At 40.0% G+C, this 24,275-nt stretch overlaps 1 protein-coding gene across 1 annotated transcript in view; it reads right to left on the minus strand.

Moving 5' to 3' along the window:
- Positions 1-439: 439 nt before the first annotated feature.
- Positions 440-24,275, minus strand: part of TACC2 (transforming, acidic coiled-coil containing protein 2) — a gene marked incomplete at both ends in the record, with an annotated part of 35,321 nt that continues 11,485 nt past the window's right edge. Inside the window, 10 exons of the mRNA XM_010075713.1 lie at positions 440-483; positions 4,902-4,978; positions 5,884-6,035; positions 12,659-12,740; positions 13,645-13,785; positions 15,181-15,352; positions 16,126-16,241; positions 17,071-17,132; positions 20,929-21,136; positions 22,175-22,235. Coding sequence (XP_010074015.1) covers positions 440-483; positions 4,902-4,978; positions 5,884-6,035; positions 12,659-12,740; positions 13,645-13,785; positions 15,181-15,352; positions 16,126-16,241; positions 17,071-17,132; positions 20,929-21,136; positions 22,175-22,235 — 1,115 coding nt within the window. The remainder of the gene's footprint in view (positions 484-4,901; positions 4,979-5,883; positions 6,036-12,658; positions 12,741-13,644; positions 13,786-15,180; positions 15,353-16,125; positions 16,242-17,070; positions 17,133-20,928; positions 21,137-22,174; positions 22,236-24,275) is intronic.

The following is a 24,275-nucleotide window of genomic DNA, read 5'->3' on the forward strand; positions in this document are numbered from 1 at the left end:
CTGGGATTGGAGTTAATCTAGGTTTTGGTCTGACCAATGCACTTAGCACAGATAATCCCTGTTGTTATAAAGAGCTAAGTTTGGTATCTCCCATTGAACAGCTGGGAGCGGATGACTAAAGGGCTTTTAGGTCAAGACTCCTGGAGATACTCATGAATTCTGGGCAAAGCATTTGAACGAGTTTCCTATGGGACAGTTTGCTCTGACGCAGAAGAAAAAGCCCTGACCTTTCTGTATTACCTGGTCTGCCTCGGGGGCTACTTTCTATAAAACGAAGCCCTGGCTTTTCATCACACACAGCAGCACACACTGGTCTCCTCAGATGCATTCACAATCCTCAGCAGCATCAAAATGAAGCCCACAGACTTCAAGCATGTTTCTAGGCTCTCTTCAGAAAACCAGAGCAGAGAATAGCATCTTTCAGAGTAGAAACACCTACCTATCATCTGAGCAATCGTCTTCTCATATTCTGAAACTATTTTCCTATAAGAGGGAAAAAAAAAAAAAAGAAAAGCTTTTGGCAAACATCATAATTACTAATGCTTACTTAGAAAATAATGCTACCCAATAACTGAACTATGGTATTTTAAATGAGATACAGAATCCCTTCACACTTTTATGTGCTCCTTATTACCTGAGTAACAAATAAAACTGACAGTTTAAACATTGCACCTGATTTTTAGTTCTCTGTGTAAATCAATACAAGTGGGGGGAGGGAAAAGGGAAACAAATTCTGTTATTTGAAACTTGCCCAAAGTACATTACCAATCGTGACTTAAGAGTTACAAACTCTAATTTTTCCAATACTTTCTACCCTCTTCTCCATGTTTGTGCTTACTTATTTTTAATGTAAATGTCAAGTAAAGTTATAATTGGTAGCAAGTAAACCTAACAGGAGCATAGTTGGCCCTCATCCAAAATATATCTAATCTTCCACTCTCCAAATCTGACTAAATGATCATTAGCACTTAAGATAACAGAATAAAATATTCAATTATGTAGCACAAAATCCATCGTGCCCTATTTCCCAACTCTCTTTTTCAAACAGAGGTGACAAAATGTTACTTTTAAGACCACTTTATTTCATATACTCACGGTAGGCTTTGAATTTCCTTCTTGAAAAGAGGTTAGCCAAAATAAGCAGATTAAATGTGATTTAGAAAGATGATCCGTCCCTTTCCAGGGCCAAATAAAGCTAATGAAATGAGACCAGCTTGATCTGTGCTTTGATTCATGAGCCATATAGGACTGCCTAAAAAAACCCAAGATTTCCCTGCACTTCATCTGAAGTGGATATTCAAAATAGCCCCCTTGTATTTGAAAATGTCTCTTTTGAAGCCTCAGCTTGCTTTCACTTGCTCCATTTTAGATAAGTCTGCTGCACTGGGTGAGGTTACAGAAGGGATGTGGGAAAACCCTGGGAAAAAAAGTCAGTGGGGAACAAAGAAACTCATGGAGCACCCAAAAACCAAATGCAGTAACTCCAGCACCTCCCATCTCAAATCTGAACCACAAACAGAGCCCAGAAAGGCCTGAGAAAGCCCCCTGCCCCAAAGGGCTGTAGCACCTCACTTGCCCTGGTCCTTCAGAGCACTCAGCAGAGCAGGGGGCTTCCAGCTGCGCACCCCCTGACTTTGCTCGGGCTTCAGGTCGAAACAACATTTTTTGGGACAGGAGCCAGACCCCATCTCTGCACAGCTTGCCATGCCTCCAGCTGCTGCCTCCACTGGGATCTGCTCGGATGCTGCCTTCCCTGCTGCCAGTACTGTAGCTTTCATTGGCTTTTTTCTTTTTCTTTTTTTTTTAACCATAAATTATACTTTTGAGACCAAAGCTAGCAGCAAGGAGTTTCCCCTAAAAGGAAGGGATTGGTTTCATGTCCAAAGCAGATTACCTCCAAAGCCTGCTGTAAGCAATAAGGATTTTAAAGCCATGTCATATCCTGGTAACAACAGGCACCTCTAGGAAGTTTTACCATCCTGGAAAATGAAGCCAAAGGCTCAGGGCAACAAACACGACATTAAACACAACAGCACTTCCCAGCCTAGGCTGCACCATGGAAGCTGGCAGCAAAGTGAAATAATATTATTTTCTATTTCTGATTTTTACCAGTTCAGACTAGTCCAAGCAGGTCCCACATTCTCTGCAGTATCCAGCCTTATGTGTCAGCTGTTGAGCAGAAGCGCGTAGTGCAATGGCACATTGATTTTAATAATGTTCAATTTGGAAAGCAAGGCAGTTAAGTGAAGTCTTGTTCCAGACTCATGTCAAGGGTACCTTTCAGTCAAGTAGCCTAAATCACAGTCATTACAGCTGGGGAACCAAAGATGCTGGCCACATCGTTCCTCTCTGTGATGGCACACCTCAACCCAACCTTGACGTGCTGCGTCGGCTTAACATTTGGTATTTAAGATTTTCAGGCTATTTATTGACTTCCTGCAATTTCATAAGTCATAAAAACACCAAAATCCAGGGCAACAAAATATCTCAGAGGTCATCTGCTTGACTTCCCTTACTGAGGCACAATCAATCAGACCTCTAAATAACCACAGTTAAATATTTATTGCCTGTCTCTGGTTGTACCCTTGGATTATGGTATAGCCCACCCTGCTCTAGCTCTTTAATAGTTATTACATTATTACAACTTCTCATCTTGGCTACTATTCTCTGGAGTGGAATTTCCTCCAGTCTGATGTTTTTCTGGAAACTTGGCTGAACTCGGGATATTCCAGGTGGAGTCACAGGACTTCAGTAAAGAAACATTGCTTCTCCTTCTGTGGTAAGTGATGCTTTTGTGCTTGCAACTCTAGATAATCCCTTCACTCCTTGCTTATCATTGTATCATATCTAATTGCTGCATCTCATGGACTGTTTCAACATTTAATCTTCCAAGAGAAACTCTTCTTTGTGCACACATGAATATTTTATCTTTTTGTCACAATATTAGTCAGATCCTTTTTTCATGCATGTGTTCTAGGGATGTGCCTGTGAGAAATTTGGCTTAGATGATGTGGATTTTTTTCAAATCAAATTTTCTCGAGGGCATAGACACATAAGCAAATGAGGAAGACAAAGGTAGAGATCTAGAGTGTGCCAGCTTCTCTGTGTCACCCTCTGCTCCCCTTTCATTAAGGAATACCGAACCTCTGCCAGTGCCCATCTGCAGCAGGCAGGCGCGTGCACCCAGGCAGTTCGTACAGAATAGACCAAGCACCGCACTCGAGCATGTGCCAAACACTGGGACATTCCTTACACAATCCCTAATTTTGTTCGTTCCTTGTTTTGCTTCCTAGGTCTGACTGCTTGCTTGCTCCTTTCCTTTTTGCCTCATTATGCATTTGCGAGCTATGCCAGGGTTTTGTTTCCTTTCCCAAGCAGAGCACAGAGGTTAGAGATCTCAGCTGGGCACCAGGAGATGTTTTTTTCTGAAATAAAGCAGCTGCCCTTGCCTTTTGCAGATGCCTCTCTTAAGATGCTTTGGCTGAACGCCCTGTGCTGCTGCTATTCAAACCTGCCATGTGTGACTCCTGGCATCCATGCTAGCGTTTGCCGAGTTCTGTGCTGTGGTTCCCTTTCACCCTTAAGTCCATTTTTCCTGGATATAAGCAGGAATTGCGTATGCAGCTCATCAGCTGATACAGCTCATTTGCTTTAGCTTTAAACCACTGAGACATTTAATTCTGAAAAGAAGGTGGTGCTGGAACAGAAGTGATTTTGGAGAAAATTACTTAAGCAGATTGCAGAAACTTTTACTTAAAAGAAGGATGCTCAAATAATCTGACAGTTTCCTTTTATTTATGAGGTTTTTTTTTCTGTCTGTTTGGAGGTAGAAAATAATAGGCTTTAAAGACTCCATGAAATATTTTTATACGTTCTCTTTTGCAATTGACTTTCTCAGATTCAGATTGATTAGCAGGTCAAGCTCATCTGTAAGTGGTTCTTATGTTATTACCACTGTAAAAAAAAAAGAAAGGCTGAAACTTTCAACTCACTAAATGGGAAGGAACAGTGATTCTTTGAGCAACAACCCTCACCTTATCCACCACAGTGATTTTGTTGTCACCCTTGCAAGTGGTAGGACTCGAGCAGGGAAGCCAGTCATGTTCCAGTATACAGATATTTCATGTAACAGAGGTAGGTTTGCAAGGAGAAATAGAATATATTCCAACAACAGATACAACTAGAAGAAACTGAAAAGCTCAGGGTCCTTCCATCAGCTCTCAAACAGAGCAGCAAAAAACAAATTGCTTAAATGAAATCAAGCTTAGTGTGTGCAAGAATTGAAAAATTATCTCAGTTCAAAGAAAAGGGTGCAGAATCTCCTTGAAAGTCAATACGGAGAGGCCAGAGTGGTTCCTTTGCAAGAAGAGTTTTCCTACTTGCAGCTGGAGTTTGTTTTCTACTGTTACAGAAACTTTTTACAATAACCTCCTGGAAAAGCCTGTACTACTCAGACTTATCTGCAAACCTTCACATTCTTCCATCTGTTGGCAAAACTCTTTGTGAATAGTCAATTATACATTAGCACGTGCACACCTCTGCCAGCTCTGCAGGCAGGGTCAGTTCAGTTCAGAAACATCACTATGCAATCCACGTGAGAATTCACAAACAAACTGGAGGAAATTCTTCCCCTACATTAACCTAGGTTAAGACTCCTCTTATCTCAGTATTTTGAAGATGTAAATGACATTAGCAACACAGAAGTTTTCTGTGATTACCCTGAACAGAGGTGCCCACCATGCAGAGCAAAGACAAAATATCAGTTTTGGAAGCCTGCAGTTAAAAATAACTAAACAAATTCAGATAACCCAAAGCGTTGTGCAGTCACGGTACTCTGCGCACTATCCACAGCTGACATGAGACTCTCTGTCAGTGTGATCAGTGACAAGTTAGTAACCCACCTCATTTCCATCACTTCCCTTCTGCTTTCTTCATATTTCTCTTTCCACTCAGATACTTCCCTTTCCTTGGCCACAATCTGAAATAAAGAAAGCAAAGGGGGGAAAAAAAAAAAAAGTTAAACCAAGTGATCCACTAAAGAGAAAATTAAGTGTACAATATTTGAGTTAATATCAATGTGCATTAAGAAAAGTATAGTTTTCAAATCCATAACGGTTTCAAATATAAGCATACCCAGTGATTTTTTTTTTTTAATTTTTCAGACTATAAGGTGCAATTTAGAAAGTTTGGATGTGCAATCATACTCAAGTGTTGAAAAGCTAACTTAGGAGAGTAGATGCAATATTCTTGTTCCATGTTTCACTCCTGATCATAACAGGGACACTTTTCAGGAAATGCTATATTCCAGTACACTTTGGTTGGACCTGCTGTCAAACCTGAAATATTTCTGCACATGGTCCCATAGTTTGTGTTCTAAGGGGGTTCTACTGCTTCTACATGCACATTTAGGGCTGACTGTCCATGAAATTTTGTACCCAAAGGACTGTGTTCCTTTGTGCTCCTTTCATTCACACAACCTACCATAAAGTTTGGAATATTTTAACATTAGATCATACCCGGTTTTTAACTGTCATATATCTTATATGTAGTTTTGTAAAATACATAATTTTATTCCTATTTCTAGCATCTTACAATTTTTATATAATTATATAGGAATGTCACGATGCACAGAGTACAGTCAAGGTTAAAAACAAAAAAAAAATATTTATTTTCATGTAACGTCTGCTTTTCACTTATGTCAAAAAAAGTAAAACACAGTTTAGCACCTTTTGCTTTGGTAGCCTTTAATGTGGCTTTAGCATGGTTGAGGAGAGTTTCAAGAATAGAACAAATGTTCGTAATATGAATCATTTGGGAGAAAACAGTAAAGAAGTAAACCACAAGGGGCACCTATTTCCTTTTCCAAATTCTGAAGAAAATTACCTCCGTTCTGGCGAGTCTTAGTGCAGAGTCTACGTCTTGCTGGGGGTAGAGAAGACCCGTGGTGCTTTCTGCATCCGAGGTGCCCATCTGGGAGTACAGTGCGCTTTTAGAGATGGAAACATCTGCTGGGATAGCAGGTTCTCTCTGTGTGTTTGTTTTTTTAAATACAAAGAAATGAACCATTAAATAAGTGTTTAGCTACTGTGTTTTCTGGGTGTAGTGCTAGGCACCAGGGTCCTGAGCTAGGACTAGAATCCTGTGTGCCACTAAATTATAACAGCAATAATACTGACAAGGAACTTCGAATTTAGCAATCACAAAATACAGATGTAAGATCCACTGTAAGCATGAAGAAAGCCACACTACCCCTATAGAAAGAATATAAAGACAGCACTTTGCTGCCAATATTTTAGAGTCCTGTATTAGAAAATGTACTACTTTCTGCTGCAGAAATTTCATCAAAACATCCACAATAAATGCATGTAAGCAGAGGAAATTAGAATTGGAGGTAGGGAGCATGTTAAGGGGAATTCTCCTTCCATAAAAATAGCTCAAGAAAACAGAAGCGAGAGGACAGCTCACTTTCTTAGGTCTGAGCTGCCAATATACTGCATTTATCATAACCAGTATTTAATAAAAAAGCATAAATATCATATAGAATCATAGAATATACAGGTGACGTTGCTGCCCCACTGGCATCTAGCATGCGATTAGTAAGTTAAATGAGGCTTTATTTGCAGCTGCCCATTTTGCTCATGTCAGCAACCCAGATTAACTCGGGAGGAGAGTAGCACGCGAAACGAGGAAGGGAGCAAAAAAAGAGGCATGTGACACTGAGATGCAATGTCTTGCAACCAACACTCTCAGTATAAACAACTCAAGTTACAGCCCATTAAATTCAAGGAGATTTAAAAAGACAGTTAGGGAGATGCTAAACAAAATACCCCACATTTTTCAATATCATGCATTTGGATTTCTATGTTTTCATGCCTGAGCAGCACCATACTCTTCCCAAGCTTCTATACCCCAGCACCTCTCCCCTGCACTTTTTCCCTTGCAGCAACCACTGAGCAGACCCCCTACCACAGCTGTGTGTCCCCATGTCCCCTACCAACACTGCGTCTCGTCATCAACCAACACACACATGTGCTGAGTGGGTCACTAAATAGTTTTGGGGGTGGAGGTGACCATACCCCTATTGTTGGTGTTTAATGTTCCATTCTGCTGTTAAATATGCACGAACTGGCCCAAGGAACCAGATTTATTGGGGAGGGGGAAAAGAGGGCCAGACAGTACAGACACCACAGCCATCACCAAAACACTGCTTCCTTACAACACGGGACTAAAATAGGCTGGGGATTTATTCCATAAATCATTCACCTGCTCACAGCTCTTCTTGCATAGCCTAGAATAATGGAAAGGATCCAAACCCGCTGTAAATTTTGTTGCAATCCCTCCCAAGTTCTCACATCACACCTTATTGAAGAAGCTATATTAAAAATTGCATACAACGCTCACTCGAGATAAACTCAGGAACAGATGTTCTGGATATCGCATCTGCAGACAACATGAAGAAACCACACCAGCTACATTAGAAGATGAGGCAAGAAAATTTAACTAGAACGAGAATAAGCTAAACAGTATTTACAAAACGCCATCTTTATTTATGTAAGAGACTCTCACTAATTAGCTCTGTATTTTTTGCTCATTTTTAAACACAGGAGTCAATTGACTATTCTAGCATTTATGGAGCAGGCCATCGCTTCTCTTTTTTGCCACCTTTAACCATGAACATACAAAATAACGATGGATGCCAACATAATGAGGAGGTGCAACCTCAAATCCAGTGGATTCTCCTACCTGAGCAAGAAGCATCACAACATCTATCAAAATTACATAGCCTGTATTTTGAAAGTATCTCCCAATACACAACAACTAGGCAGGAAAAAATACAACTGGGACACAAACTCAGGCATCTGTGTAAACGCACAAATAGAAAAACACGTGGTGCTACCCATGGATCTGAGTCAAGGTAAAACAGCCAATAAATGTGACTACTGCTGGCTCTACTCAGTGTCACAACTTCAAAAAAAAAATGTACTTTAGCTCCTCCTCAAACATGAGGCAAGAAAAAACAAGAGATAAAAAAGAGCCATTAGATCATCAAAGCTACCCTCAAAAGAAACGCCGTCCTGCAGATCAATCTGTTGCGCTGCCTGTATCACATTTCAAAAGCCTCCTGCAGCTTCATTTGCTGGATGTCATGAAGAGATTGCTGGAAAATATTAATTGTGGCAAAAGGAACACGAATTTCCTTAAGATCACAAAAAATGTGTCAAAGTAACTGCCAGGATGAGGAAAATTTTTAAGGAAAAAATAACATTTAAAGCATTTAATACCGACTTACGCACTTTTTTACGTAGTGCTCAACACATCACTAATATAACTCTGGTTTCTCTAGTTCTCTCTTGCATTTGAGTAAACTGTACAAAAAACCAGTAATAATGACAAGCAAAACAATTAAATTTAAAATTTCCAAAAACTATTGTAGAAACTCTTGGAATTTAACCATTGAGCAGAAATACTTGTAGTAGTGGTCTGACCAGTCTTGTCCTAACTCTGGAAACACCTCACACCAGTCACAACTGGGCTGCTGGGTTCTCTCTTTGGGAGGAGCAATCAGTATAAATCTTCACGGTTTTATTTCAAAAGCCAAATTTACAGATCTGCAATCTGATGTACAATTCAGTAACTGTTATTTGCTGCCTCCAACTGTTCCTATCCTGAGAAAATAATATAAACTGACCAACAGGAAGACAGTACTACCCAAAATCATAGAATCATAGAATCACAGAATGGTTTGGGTTGGAAAGGACCTAAAAGATCATCAAGTCCCACCCCCCTGCCATGGGCAGGGACACCTCCCACTAGCCCAGGTTGCCCAAAGCCTCATCCAGCCTGGCCTTGAACCCCTCCAGGGATGGGGCATCCACAGCTTCCCTGGGCAACCTGGGCCACTGCCTCACCCCCCGCACAGTGAAAAATTTCTTCCTAATGTCTACTCTAAATTTACCTTCTTTCAGCTTATACCCGTTACCCCTTGTCCCCTCACTCCACTCCCTGATGCAGAGTGCCTCCCCATCTCTCCTGTAGCCCCCTTCAGGTACTGGAAGGCTGCTATTAAGTCTCCCTGGAGCCTTCTCTTCTCCAGGCTGAACAACCCCAACTCTCTCAGCCTGTCCTCACAGGGGAGGTGCTCCAGCCCTCTGATTAATTTTGTGGCTCTCCTCTGGACTCTCTCCAACAGGTCCAGGTCTTTTTTATGTTGGGGGCCCCACATCTGAACACAGTACTCCAGGTGGGGTCTCACGAGAGCAGAGCAGAGGGGGAGAATCACCTCCTTCGACCTCCTGCTAACGCTTCTTTTGATGCAGCCCAGGACACGGTTGGTTTCTGGGCTGCAAGCGCACGTTATCGGCTCGTGTTCAACTTCTCAACCACCAATACCCCCAAGTCCTTCTCCTCAGGGCTGCTCTCTGTCCACTCTGTCAATAACTCTGTCGATGCTCTAAGTTCAAGGCCCAACTGCTGAGAAGGTAAGCAGTTAATTGGGGCAATAATAAGCGCAGGGATTTGTAAGTCACTGAACCTCGCACAGAAAGATTTGAGTCTGCAGGAGAGTTAACAGCTAAATGTAGGTCACTGCAATCTTAGCGTAAATATTTGAGAACCCAACGCGCTTCATCTCCCTTCCCAGCAGCTTTTACAGAAACCAGATATCTGACCAGAAAGGGAATAAATGCACATTGATTAACCAGCTGCATTCCTCTCACTTCACGAAAGTTGAAGTGAAAGAAAAGAGAAAAAGGTACTGCAATAAAAAATGAAAACTATTTTTTATTATACTGTTTAGAGGAATATGTACTTAGCCCTGCTGAAAATTGTCTTTCCTTTACAAGCATTCCAGTACTGCTTGGGTGCGTATCAAATGAGCTACTCTTTTAACTAATTGATGGGTGTGCAGACAGGTCAATGAAGGCAAAACAAGACCTACTTGTTCTTGCAAATATACTGAAAAGCAAGTAAAATCCAAGCATAAGTTATCTGCTTGTAAAGTTTTACATGAAAAAATGGTATCCTTGTTTGAAGGAAATATTCCTCCTTGGCTACCACGAGAGCCCCCCAAAGCCCTGGTGCACTAATCACATCTGTGCCGATGCCTTTCCTTTCAGTTTTGCTCTTTTTTCTCAGATCTTACTTCAACACCCAACTCTACATCACCTCAGCATCTGTAGGGTGGGGGACACAAACCGTATCAGCTTTCTGTTCATGTTGTATCTATTAAAAAATGGCCACAGGACATCCTAATATAGATTGTTTAATAGAGAAGTATTAATTCATCTCAACACTGAAGACAGAAATTCTTGGCAATGTAAAAACAGACGAATAGTCCTGCTGTTGTTGAAGTCTGGGACGAGAAGTTTGGGAGTGGCCAAATAACTTCCCTCTGTCTGAGAGCAACATTTTCTGTCCTAGCAGCAAATGCTTGTATTTACATCTTTATTTCAGGTGACCTAACTTGCCATAACAAGTGCTTGTGTCTTTATTTAGCATGCTGTTCTTGTTACCCATCCTGCAACGCTTCAGCAAATGTTAAATGTAATTATGCAACATTAAGAAAAGAACTGTGGCCAGCCAACCAGAAGCAAATTCTGCCAGTCAGTATCCGAATTTAAGTCACCGCAGTCGTCTGGGGGATCCTATTATACTTAATCCAGGCCATCGGTGGCTGTAGGTCACGAGGGTTGCCATCACAGGCTAATTTAACACCAGCAGCCTCCCACGGATATAGTAAAGTTATGCAAGGACAAAAGTGACACACACAGTATTTGTCTAAAAGCGTTCCTATGACTGCACTAACACGGGGCTTTGTGAACTCCAAAATGCATTTGCTAAGAGTTCACATGAAATCCATTCCCCGTTTCTAAGTTCTAAGGAGTTCATAAACTTGTTCTAGATAAAAGAAAATGCTGTCACGATGTTAAAAAGCATCTTTAAAATATAACTCCACACAATCAAAGGCATACTATAACATTTTTGCAGCTCAGAATCTTCCCTGGGTAACACACAACAATTCACAAACGTATGAACCTATTCTATTCAGTCTAAAATATCACAATTTGTGAGTTTCTGAATTGCTGGCTGGCAGCAAAAATACAGACGTCTAACAGAATTTTTTTGTATAGCCTGTGAAGAGCATCTCGGTATTATTATGTGCTTCATCTCAAGTGTCTCCCAGGTGCTGGAGAGCCTGACTGCTGCACGTCACAGCAAAGTGCTGGGAGGACAAGGAGGCAGAGAGAGAATAAGGAGGTTGAGAGGACTGAGAAAGGATCCCACCTCACCCTCTTCTGACACTCGTCACCCCGGGCAAAGGAGCAAGGGGACACAGTCACACACGGGCTAGTACTCCAACATTTACTTATTTTTTCACTCCTTTAATTAGAAGGTTAATCTTGGTTTCTAATGAAGACAATGGGATGTTTTGCTTGATTAAATAAAAGATTACAGACACATACTGTAAAACACCCACAAATCTGTAAGGAATGAGCTCACTTCAGGAAGTATATGTGCACCATGGAAACAGCTGGCTCCTGGGCTATTTAAAGTAAGCAAAATAAATCAAATATAATGATTATTTTTTCATAAAAGTACAGTTCATAAAAAAAATCTTTACTTTTATGAACTAGCTGCTTTATGACTGACCTTTAAAGCACCAAGAAATTCTACCCTATAACCAGCCCAAACGTTGTTATGATGTAGGACCAGGCAAAAGACTTATTAATGGACAGTATAAGAAGAAAAACATCACTGGAGAAGGACACATCAGAAGTATGTTCTCCTCATTTGGAATAAAATGTCCCACTGCAACAGGACACTGCAATCCCGTCAGCATCCCGTTCATCTGATAGCACCTCCCAACAAAGCCACTCACATTTCTGGCTTGATTCTTTTGTTAAAAGTACCATGAAGAGCACAAAAAACTGGCCGTGCAGCTGGCTAACCATCAAACCCAGCGCACCAGAGCAAGCTTCTCCATCCCATTCCAACCACAGCGAGGACCGCGTGCATCCCTAGAGCAGCACAAAGCATCACTCTGAGGCGGAGCACAACAGAGAAGAAGCAATATAAAAAAAAGCTTCAGATCTTCATGAAAAAAAGACACATTGTGCTGGGAGGTCTTTTTCCCCTGGGGAGCTCTACTGCCCTTCTAAACCAGCTGTAGTCCCTTTCTTCAGAAGCCTGAAGGCAGGGTTGATTGAACTGCTCACTTTTAAACTTGAAAGGTCAAGGTGTCTGATTTCAAGCTGAAAATAACAAACAAAATGCCCCTACAGTCAAAATCTATAGTATCTTTATAAAAAGTAGGTTTGGTATTGTTTTGCCATCAAACATTTTAGGACAAATCTTGCTGTAGACGGAAGACAAATGGCCTCCTGATTGAAGAATCTGTCTCCTGCAAAACTTACGCGCCTACTTCTTGCCTTCAAAATTGCCCTTTGTTAATTTGGAGGTAGTGGCAGTCTCTGAGTGGAGCAGGTGGCAGCATTTCACGTGCAGCACCGCTTTCAGCATGCTCTTCGGTGTCACACCGAGGTGTGCACAGCTCCACACGGCGCCCTGAGAGCCCGAGTTACCGTGTTAAAGAAAAAAGCAGCGCTCGGTTCCTTAGTCTGTGCACACTCACACACGCACGGCAGGCACAAACCCAATACCTCGGAGCAGAAAGAAGACAGGGTAATCTGCCTGGCTAACTTCAGCGCTTCTATCCTCATCGCGGCAAACTCTAACTCCTCCTGTCAAGTGTTTGGTTGTGAGCAATCCACAGAAAAAAAATGTATTAAGAACATGGCAAAAATGTTTTAACGCATTCAAAAATGGAATGTTGGATTTTAATGTATAATTCTCACAAATCTTGGGTGACAAACACATCCTGTATTCCTTTAATGGCTAGAACACTGGTACAAAACTCCAGTTTTTGGCTAGTTTTGAGGCAGCTGTATAAACAAACAATTTTTATTAGGGGTAAGTATCAACACTACTTTGGGTAAAATAAATGGTTTGTGAAGCTAAAGCTGTTTTTCACGGACTGCTTTGGTTTTAATTTTATGTGAATTTACGCCAGCTGCTTCTCTCAATTCAACCTTGTTGTTTCAGAGTTTCACTATAAATATTCTAGAAAATATGTCCTGACACACAGAAAAGACTGCTCTGCACGTAAATTTGCTTTCCTTTGAAGAATACATGCCAAGTTCTGCATTAGACGGATTACCAGAAGAACTAAGCCTAATTTTAATTTCAGCAAAATTAGGACCTAAATGACTGAAAATGAATCTGTGCATACAGACCTACTAAGGCCAGGTATCAAGACAACTCTCCATACATCAAGTCCTACGTTCAAGGTTAAAAGATTTGCTTATAAAGACTTCTGCAAAATATATACATCAGTGGTATAGGATCGCTGAAAGCATTGATGAAATTTACGTTTCACTTTACGTATTATATGAATTAAATGAAAACATCTCTGTTCCTTAAGTTCCTGAAAGGCTCAAATTACTTTGGAAATAATCAAATAATTATTTTGCTTCTTTCCCACCTCCCTTCCAAGCCTCCCTCCAGCCCCTTTCAGATCAGGGGAAGCATTCCTCTGCTTGTGTACAGACAAACTTTAAAAGTGACATTTATATTTCTGCTACAAACCTGAAGTTTCTGAGCAAATACTGGGGGGTTCTTTTCTGCTAAGTCAGGATCTAGATATTCAGGCTGATCACATATTGAGGTTTTCTTAGATATCCTATTGAGGAGAGCATCAGCAGAGACAAAGGAGTCTTCAGGAGATGTCTGAAGGGTAAGGAGGATATAAAGTAAGCAACAGAGATTTTGCCCAAGTAGTTCAGGCCAAAAGCAACGTACCTATTTGCAAATCTTTGATTCCTAGTAATTTCATGCCTCACTGAAGATTACTTTTGAATACACGATTCATAGGTGTAACAGACAAACAAACAATTCTTCCTAATTTAAAAGCTGAGTAAATTTTCCAAGACTAACATGAAGTAAGTAATATTAGAACCTCTGAAACAATGCCTTTCAAACTATGGACCCCAGCCCACTTCTACAATAGTTTCAAGCAGTTACCATTGGTTTTGTCCATACAATAGCTTATGTTCAGTTCAGGCATCTCTAAGACAGTCCAAAAGCTTTGAAGACCACCAAAACTGAGGGGAACCTCAGCAAGTCTCTTTTTGCAGTCTATTTTATAAAGTATTTTCCTGCTTACTGGGGATAAACTAAGTTATGTTCATAATTAAAACAGGATCAAGAAAAATACACAGTATTAGAATGACAAAAGCAAGACTTCTGGGATTTGAGTACCCAGGACTCCCTGCAGTGAGAAAATATTCAAGCTCATAAAAAATATTTTGTGAGATGGTATCAACAGCATCATTAATAAACATTAAGCATATTATTAAAGTGAGCTGCTTCGTGCTTTGACTCCTCAGTAAATATATTATCATATAGCTTATCATGCCTAGTCCTGTCAGCATTTGTGAAACAAGTTTGCCTGGAAAAGCGGAGGCCTTGAAGGAACGATCATGAATTTGAGAGCCAACGCTCTGGTCTGTATGCAGCGCAGGTAGGAAGAAGCAAGGAAGTTAGAAGCTCACCACTAATTCAGATCCAACCCAGAGAAGCCACTGAAAAAAGTGATTTAACTGGAAGCTGGAATGAGTTCTAATGATCAAACAAGTGATTTTTACATTATCAGCATCAAATGACAACATGACAGTTAACAGTTTATATGAAAATGTGAAAGGGCACCTGTTCTGTACCAAAACCATTCTGAAATCTCACAGTACATGCAACAGAACAAATCATGTTTCTATGTTTATATAGACTCTACTATTTTATATATAAAATATCTCTTCAAATTTTGGGTTAAAGCACAGTGTAAAAGGCCTGTGTGAGGAAAAAAAAACCCACTTCAGAGATCACATTGGAATAAGTTACCGCAAGAACACGCTAAGCTACTGTAAGAATTCTGAAAATTCTTTCGAATTCCATCAGTTTCATCAAACTACATCCCTCATCTGCGTCCTATCGCACGCTGCTACCAAGACCTTTAAGTATCAGGTTGAGTTTTAGTCTGCTTTCAAGATCCACCTTCACTACCTCTTATTCGACATCAGACATTTCTGCAGTAAAACAATTCCTAAACTCTTATCATAAAGTACTTACTATTTCAATAGCCTCTGGAGTTGTTCCCAGGGTCATGGGCTCTAGATCTTTCTGCTTCAACTTGTCAGGCGACTGCAAGTGTGCCTCTTGGCTGGCAGCTAGGACTCGGGAAGCTGGATGTTGTATTTTTATTCCAGAGGATTGCTGCGGTTCAGGGTCTTCAAAACTTGACCTGGAAAGATTGTGTACATGCTTTCAGGTGGAGTATAAAGTCCTTACAATTCTGCTTCTGTCCTTTTAATTACTTTCATTACACTCATATATATACATAAACACACCACACACACGCATTGTTTCAACTCAACTTCATATCATTATATCTCACAACACTTTGCAATATCCTTTCAAAGCAATGCACTGGAGTAATCTCTAAACACAGCCAGTTCCACCAGAAATATTATGCACATTCCTTAAATATTTCTCACTTGCCTTTTTACCTCTTTCTCATTGTGACCTACATCTCTCCCAACAAACAACTTTTACTAACAAGAACAGATGTCCTTAACAAGCAACATTTTTGGAAGTAAATACAACCCCCACATCCTGTTCTTATGAACAAGACTCCTTGTTCAAAAAACGTATCTAGGAAAGGCCAAGTGAAAAGCTGCAATTAGGGAGATTTCTAGATTGATATGAAAATTACCTCAGTATTTGAGGAAAAAAAACCCTAAGCAGGAAGCCACAGTCTAGTGGAACAGTTGCCACTGTGACTCTCTTTAGTAAGAATGTGAGAAATATATGTCCTTATTCCTTCCCATCATAAAACTGCTGTATCTTTGCCCTCTGTTCACTAACATATGTGAACACAGATGGGAATCTATTTTTAAACAAACAACTCGGCAACACAGAGGCAGAGAGAGGAAAAATTGCCTGTGTATGTGTCCTGACGGTAACCCATTTCCCTGCCATCCTTTTCCATTGCTGAATTTGCTTGTGGTACCATACCCTGAGCACGGTGTTGTGGAATCAGACAGTCTGATGGGGGGCGATTTGACTGGGCTCTCCTGCTGCGCATCAAACATCAGGTACAAAGACTGTTTCTTCGGGGTGCTGTCATCCTGCTGGCAAGAGGAAAAGAAAGACTCATTAAGCAACTCAACTGTTCTCCATTAAAGCTAATGCAGGGCACTGAAGCTTTAAGTGACCAAATGACTTGGCAGAAAACTAATAATAGTAGGTACAATCTATGCTGATACTGAGATCATCCCTTTAAGGAGGAAACCATTAAAGAACAAAACCTGAACAGTCCACTCTTTGTAATGGCTCTTCTTCTCCCACTTTGGGGTTAATCAGTTTTCTGGTCCTGTCAGGCAGGAGGCAGCCCTTGACTGAAAGTGAGACTAAAATATTCATTGAAACCAATGTTACTCTCATCAGTTTCAGCACCTGACATACGTGTTTGATTTTTCCAGCTTCCCCTGTGCATATAGCCCCATTGGATCTAGTTAAGCTATCAAATCCATGAATTAAATAGAAGTAAGGCAAAACAACTGCTAATGTATAGTACTGCATTCCATATTTCACATATTCCTGATTCCCCCCATCTTCTTGAAAGTTTTACTCTCAGTTTCTTAAAATAGTTCAACAGTTGATGCAGGCAGCTTTGTACTCTACACTGCTGGAAATACTGATTTGCTTTTAATCTCCAGAAATAACTACTGTGATGCTAGTTTAAAAATAAAACAATAAAATGGAGTGAGTTCTACAGGATACGGGAAAACAAAGCACATGCAATTTACCCCAGTTATGCCAATTTAAAGGAACTGGTTTGGCAAATCTGCTGTGGGCACATTATAATTAATTTAAGAGGTAGTGAGGCTGATGGCAGTATAGAGATAGTATATTATGACAAGGGAATGCAAATGAATGGAAATGAAAGTGGGAACTTACAGGCACAGAGGAGCCTATTTTCTCCATATATTCTATTTCATATGAGTTGCCATATTCCAATTCTGGAACAAAAACAAAAAAAGAGCGATTAAATATACACCATGAAATTATTTTTGCATAAGATGAGATCTCATCTTACAAGGGCCACTCCCATTCTGCTCAATACTTTTCTACGAGGCATTAATAGAATATACAGAGAGAAAGCAGAAGGTGCACTGATTTTCAGCAATGAACTTCTGGCACATTTCAGGCAAGCTCATTTGCTTGAAAATTTCAGCTTTATCCATTTGCTAAAGATTCTGCCCCAAGAGCCACAATATTAGCAAAGTTTCAGAGAGCCTTCACAGCACAGATAACTTATCACAAAACCCACATTTTTTAATAACTGGTAATGCTGATACCAGTTTCCTCTAATGTACTTCATTGAGAAATGAAGTAATTTGTATTTCTTAATGTTTATCACACTATTTTTTAATTAAGAAGGACTACTGTGATATCAGTTAAGTTAAAAAGACACATAAAATACTCGTATGCTCGTTGAACAAGGACTGACACAGATTACTGGGCTGTTTTCGCATTTTAGTTAGAGAGGAAAAGCCTAAGGCAGGAAGATTTACAAAGAACCCTAAATCTAAACCCTAATAAAAATGCAAATCTTTACTACTTCTCTCCTTCCAACCTCCTAATTACACTGGAGGGAATAACCAACACTTCTTTCCAATCCATGGTTAGCCAGCAGTGAGCTGATACAGAGGTAGAGAGATAAACACAGCAAAATGGAAAAGAGAGCATACATTCCTGGTCCCAAAGAAAGCAAAGACTTTGTTCAATGACACTTTAATTTTAAAATAAAAAAAATAATTAGTTTGTCCTAATGCTGCATTTTACTCTGTTTCCATGAGTTAATTCAATAAACCATGTGTATAATTTCATTTCCATTATAGATAGGTTCTAATGAAGGACACACTAGCATTTCCATTATGATAAAAGCATGTGCTAAAATTCTGCTAGATTTAGGCAGCTTCTGAAAAGTAAGGCTTTTATCAAGAAGATGGGAACCATCACTGAAATGTTTCTTCTTGAAACACAAATGAACCCTAAAGATAATCTCTTCCCTGTTTTGTTAAAAAAAATAAAGTTTCAAAGGGTACAATGTGAGTTTACAACCCTCAATTTTTTTTTTTATAATAGAGTACAAGCAGTGTAATTCCACAAGACTATGTATGTTGACAAACAACCACCAAAGAGGAACAGCCACAAACTCTCACTGCCTGACATGTGTGAGAAATTAACAGTAAAACATCTAAACGAAGAGAATGCTCTAATAGCAGGCTCCTCACGTTTAAATCCCTAGCACCAGATGTTTTTAATGGTAATAGGGAGATGGGGAAGATAACGTCCTGGTATCAGATACGAGTTTCTTCCTAGTGAAAGCAAAAAAAAAAAAAAAAATAAACTGAAACAATGAGATTCCAGCCACCTCCTGGATGTGGCATTGAAAGAGAAACTATGAAATACAAGATAACAGCGCCCGGTGTTTAGTGGCTGCCTTTCTCTATTTCATCTTTCTACACAGAGCCCAATGAGGAGCATCATGGATGTTTATGAGTCAGCTTTACGACTCCAGAGAGCAATCAGCAAGTGAGTGTAGGAGCACACTCACGGGCAGCAGACGTACCGGCACTGTCCTCTGCTGGCACAGCTGACAGCAATCTTCTATCTGCCTGCGGGGCTGGTAACGGCTTTGCAATTGCAATCCAAACTGACTTTTGGGACAATATATATTTAACTTACTGATTTTAAAAAGGCAGAACACAGATGGAAATAGTTCAACTAGAAACAAAAGGAATAACATGGCTTGCTGAACGCAGTTTGTTTCGCCTCATTGCTCTCAGAAGTTTCCAGCATAATTAGGCTGTGTCCCCTCTCCTAGGTATCTCCCCTAAGACATCATCTCCCCTTCAAAATCTTAGGCTCAGGTTATCTCTATACATCCAAAAATCACAAATTCCCAGGATATCCTTTGAAGCAAGAAAATTATCTTTTATAAACACATACAACAGACTTACTAAGTGATGTCCTCCAACTCCTCCCACAAATAGCTGCAAGATTACATCAGAATTTTCTGCTAATAATTACTGCCTATTTCTGCTCTGTGCCACACGAAAATGGCAGCAGTTATAAGCAGCGCACGCAACAGATGAGAGCTGGATGTGTCGGCTGACTCAGTAGTTAGGCTGTATCCGTACAAAAGCCGTGTTAGGTTACAGGACAGCACTCATCCCACCATCTGAGAGGGGTAAAAATATTCACACTGAGAAACAGCCCTGGAATTACTCAAAAATTTCTCAGTGCCAAAGGAGCAAGACTGTCAAGGGAAAAAAAAAAATTATTATTTTTAAGAGATCTGAAAAGTGGAAGCATTGTTGATTATAATTAGCATGTAATCTGAAACTCCGACTATACCATGCAGCGCACATGAGACAAGGCAATTAGCATTTAATTAGGAGCTTTGCTCACTTTCTTCTACCCACTTTGAGAGCTAAAATGATTGCCTTAGAGTATCTCTCACTATTCTTTTGTTTCATTTCCTTCCATATAATTTCCATTTTCCCAGATTTGAGGAGCTTACTTTCTATAAAATATTTCTTTACATTATCTTTTTAATACAAATGAAGTGAAGCTGATCTCTAACATTTATATTTTGACAATAAAGCCAAATGGATTTATCCACACTGAAATATTTATCTGTACAGAAGACTCAACAGATTTCCAAAAAGCTCAATCCATGCAAACATACAAGCACATGCACATGAACATGTGCAGCCCCGTTAAAGCCATTGTGATTATTTGTGCCTTTAAATGTCAAACACATTTGACCTAAAGGCTTAGCAGGTCTTAATTAGGCAAAAACTTTTCAGACCCAGTCTAAAATGGCATAAAGTAGCTTTAATGGTAGATTGGGACACAGGTTGAAAGGTTAGGGGAAAAAACAAAAAATTCTGACCAAGAAGTAAAAGTTTAAGCCAAGTTAAACTCATACACTCTTCCCACCCACAAAGACGAAAATCTGCTCTTGGAGCAGATGTTACAAAGCAGTATTTCCTCTGGTAACCCCAAGGAAGGCCACACACAAATTTTCTAAATTCTGTCTCCTCCACATTTCGCAGACATGGAACGACAGTTATCTTACCAGAAACTTCCAGCTTTAGCTCACAGCTGCGTATAGGAAGGTATGACAGGAAAAAAAATCTTAATAAGATTATCTAGAAAGAAATTCTATCTGGCATGTGGATAACTATCTTATGCAGGGGATATCCTGGACATTTTTATGCATAGATACCTGGATCCCAGAAAGCTGGAGGAGAGAGGGTGTGTTAAGGCTCTTAATGCAATGCACAAACTTGGAGCAGAATTTTGACCTAGGACCTTCTCCCATTCACGTCAGAGGAACAGGCTCAGGCAAAATCAGTAGTTCGGTGACTCTGGATCCAAGAGCACTGAGAGTGGTATCAGACTCCAGTCTCGTGTGAAGGCACAGGGAGAACAGGCAGCACTCACAGAAAACACCATTTCTACAATTAGCCATGCAAGAGAAGCAAAAGCCCTTTTCATTCTCCTTTAAACTTCCTCTCTACTCTTTCATGAAAACTCAAGGTGGTACTCTTGGGGTCTTACATTCAGCTCCTTATAATCCCAAGTTCCCCAGACAGGTCTAAAGAGCACAATTTTTTAGGGTTCTCAAATAATACAGTTTGCACTCGGCAAAGTATATGCCAATATTCTCAAACGAACCAAAACCCTTCTCTCAATCGATACAACATCATCTGGATGTAGACAGTCCTTTATAAAGCCTACCCTCTGTAGGAGAGCTGAATTTAGTCTCGTTAACAAACGTAGACAGATCAGAGGGTTGTGGGTAATCCTGCTTGTCCATGTTCAGGTCCACAGTCATGCAGGTCCATTTCTGACTGGTCACTGAAGATGCCAGCTTCTCCTCATCTGTCGCGTGAACCACCGTGGATATGACGGGAGGAGTTTCTGGAGTAGGCAGTGGAGTGGGATCCTGCAGAAAACAAGCACCAATTAATTCTCTTATCTTTCGTTGACAGTTGCATAGTCAACTCGCTAAACTCCTCTGCATGACAGCAGTCATCTTCTTAATTCTGCACCCTTTACTGCAGCTCTGTATAAAATAATGAAATATTTTAAGGTACTTCATTAAGAACTCTATTGGCAGCAAGCTTTCCCAGGATAACTAAACTCTTTGATGATAAACACTCACATTGCAAAGCTGCCTTCATAACAACGAAGAAAGAAAATCCAGAGCCATTTAAATCTGTGAGGCAGTTGACACAAGTGGCACACATCACCCGTGACCGAAGCCTCTGACTACCAAAACTGACTTTTTAAGACTTCCCTCATGGGAGCAAGCCTTCGTAGGTCTGCGAGGTCATGAACCCTTTCTTCACTTCTAGGCTGACAGGCAGCATAAATAAAAAGGGAGGATGGGTAACAGGAAGGCGAACAGCAGCATGGAAGGAGCTGTGCCACATCAAAGCACCCAGGCCTTTGTACGCAGAACAGCTTTTGTTAACTTCTCTTCCAAGAAAACCAGCTGCCAGCAGTTCACAAGGAATAAAACCATCCAAGCACATGTTCCTGGTAGATCAGCCCACTTGTTTTACTTCTATTTCCCTTCCAGCCCACCAATTTCATACATTTAGTTTCTTTCTAATCTAAAAATTCCATGGTGGAGAGTTGTGTCTAGTTTTTCAGACAACCGATTGAAGATATTTATTCATATTGTTGCTCCATTGTAACAGAGGACTTTCCAAAGCACATTTACTAACAGTCTAACTGGAATTCCCAGAGCAAATACTACGTCTTAATATATGTTGTATACACGCTTCTAGAGACCAAAAGTTGAATACTTTGTGATTACAAGCCCAGTGTGCTATACCTGGACACAAGTATTCTTATATTCTTTACAAAAACCCCTTCTATTGTTAAATGTACAATTCCACTACTAAATAAATCACATTTCACTATTTTGCCCCTACAAGAAACAAATAAGATTCATCAAAATAATGCAGCACTTCACCTGAGAAGGAGGATCGGATAGCGGGGATCTTTTTGGCGATTTTTTCACCCTAAATGTATCACTGAAAATAAAGTTAAAACCATTAATATGGTAATACCAGCAAGAATCAGGTCATTTCACACTTAGCAAGAGACAGCCACAGACAATGCAACCTCTGTAAGCCCTTCTGCTTTAAAATTCCATCCATACGCAGCAGCAGCACAGAGAAACATGCCATAGGTACGTATTCTTGTCATGCACTTGGAACAAGGCCTCAGTTCACCCAAAAGCTGAGAAAACCAGAATTGCCATATTTTCAGTGCTAACGAGCGACACAGTTACAGAACCGAGCTGCTGCTCGATTGCAATTCCAATCCCTGCTCCACCACAGACATCCTCAGTGGCCTTAAGCTAATTATTTAGCTTCTGCCTGCTTCAGTTTCCCATCTGAAAATTAGGTCTAAACCACACCTTTAAATGAGAATTAAAACTGTGATAAAGCTGGGCAGTAATCTCTAACGACCCCATAAATCATTAAGAAAAAACCTGGTATGCTTTGGATGAACTACTTAAAAAGAGCTGAGGCAGATGCTGTTCGCAAGATGACAGAACAAAGCTCTATCGTTACAAATGTGCACAACAGACCCTCTTTAAAACAAATACAACAGCAGATATGGCAATTCTGCTTCCAGTTCCCCTGACAGCTCACAGTGCAGACTGGGGGCATGGACGCTGTAGCCCTTCCAAATCCCACAGGTCTCAATTGGGCAAAAGCAATGAAGAACATACATTATGTCTTGGGGTATAATAATGAATGTCACCTTTCTGTTTATTCACAATTAGTTAAAAATATTTTCTAGCAAGAAAACAAATCAATTCTCTGCCTTTTCTCTTGATTCATACTGGCAGTTATTCAAACACATTTATGTTACTAACTAGAAGAAGGAGAAAATATCACAGCAAAGTCACCGATAGAGAGCTAATGTTTGAACCGAGATGCAGTGGCAAAACTTCCTGCCCACCAGCTCATCCTTGATCAATGATGGCAAATTAGAAATTTTGATAGAAATTACAATTGTGGGTTTCAATCGGTACAGGGTAAATCAATACCACGTCTGCAGGCGAAAATAAATTGGACAGCTGAATATTGGTGTGTTCAGTGCTGTTAATAACCTAGTTATGACGCTAGAAGTAATTAGGATAATGTATTCCTATAGGAAGGAGAAACACTTTATGCAGTATTCATGAAAGTGATTGTACAATGTTGTTTTGCAATGGTAGGAATAAAACTTTCATAAGGATACAAAATTTATACAGTTTTTAAAAGGGGATGTTCTTTGATAGGCAAACAGATAATGAGGCAAGAGATTCCTCAAACTCATTCACAGCCAGGCATCTTACTTAAAATAGCTTTTGTACGTGCCAGTGAAGGGAAACAGTTAACATAAAAGCTTCATGCTGAGTGATAGCTGCTCATGCTGAAAAATAAATAAATTAAAAAGCCAGCGAATCAAAGAGGAAACTCAAAGTGTTAGCTTAGAGTTACTTACAACAGAGAACATACAGACATCACATCTTCTACCATCCTAAGACAAATAAGACAGAAAAGAGAGACAGACAGAAGGAACTGACAAAAAAGACAAACCTACAAATACTCCGCTAATGTTAATGTGTTAGGGCAATCTGATCATGCATATTTTCTACCTGTATAACTTTAACACTTACTTTTTATTGTGAAATACATGGGGAGAAAAAAATATTAATCAAGTCCTTTAATGTTTTCAAATTCAATGTTATACTTTTGACATGCTTTCATCTTACAAAACACATCTATCAAAGCTGAGGTCTCTGAGTCAAGTTCCTATCAACATACCAACCACCCTTGCCCTCCCTGATGGTAGCCACCTGCTTTCTTTTCAAACCATAGTACTCGTTATTACATGGGATGTAAAACTGTTCTTGAATGGCAGCTAAGCTGAAGGAAAGAGCCGTTATGCAAGGTTTCTTCATGTCTGCTGATTTGTTATGACAGTACAGAAAAAGCTACTTGACCATTTCAAACCATTTGCCTAAATCAAGAAAGAAAATGACATTTCTGTAAGTCTCATCTATTTTGGCTCTC

This window comes from Pterocles gutturalis, unplaced genomic scaffold (assembly GCF_000699245.1).
Source record: "Pterocles gutturalis isolate BGI_N339 unplaced genomic scaffold, ASM69924v1 scaffold46907, whole genome shotgun sequence".
Classification (NCBI taxonomy): domain Eukaryota; kingdom Metazoa; phylum Chordata; class Aves; order Pterocliformes; family Pteroclidae; genus Pterocles; species Pterocles gutturalis.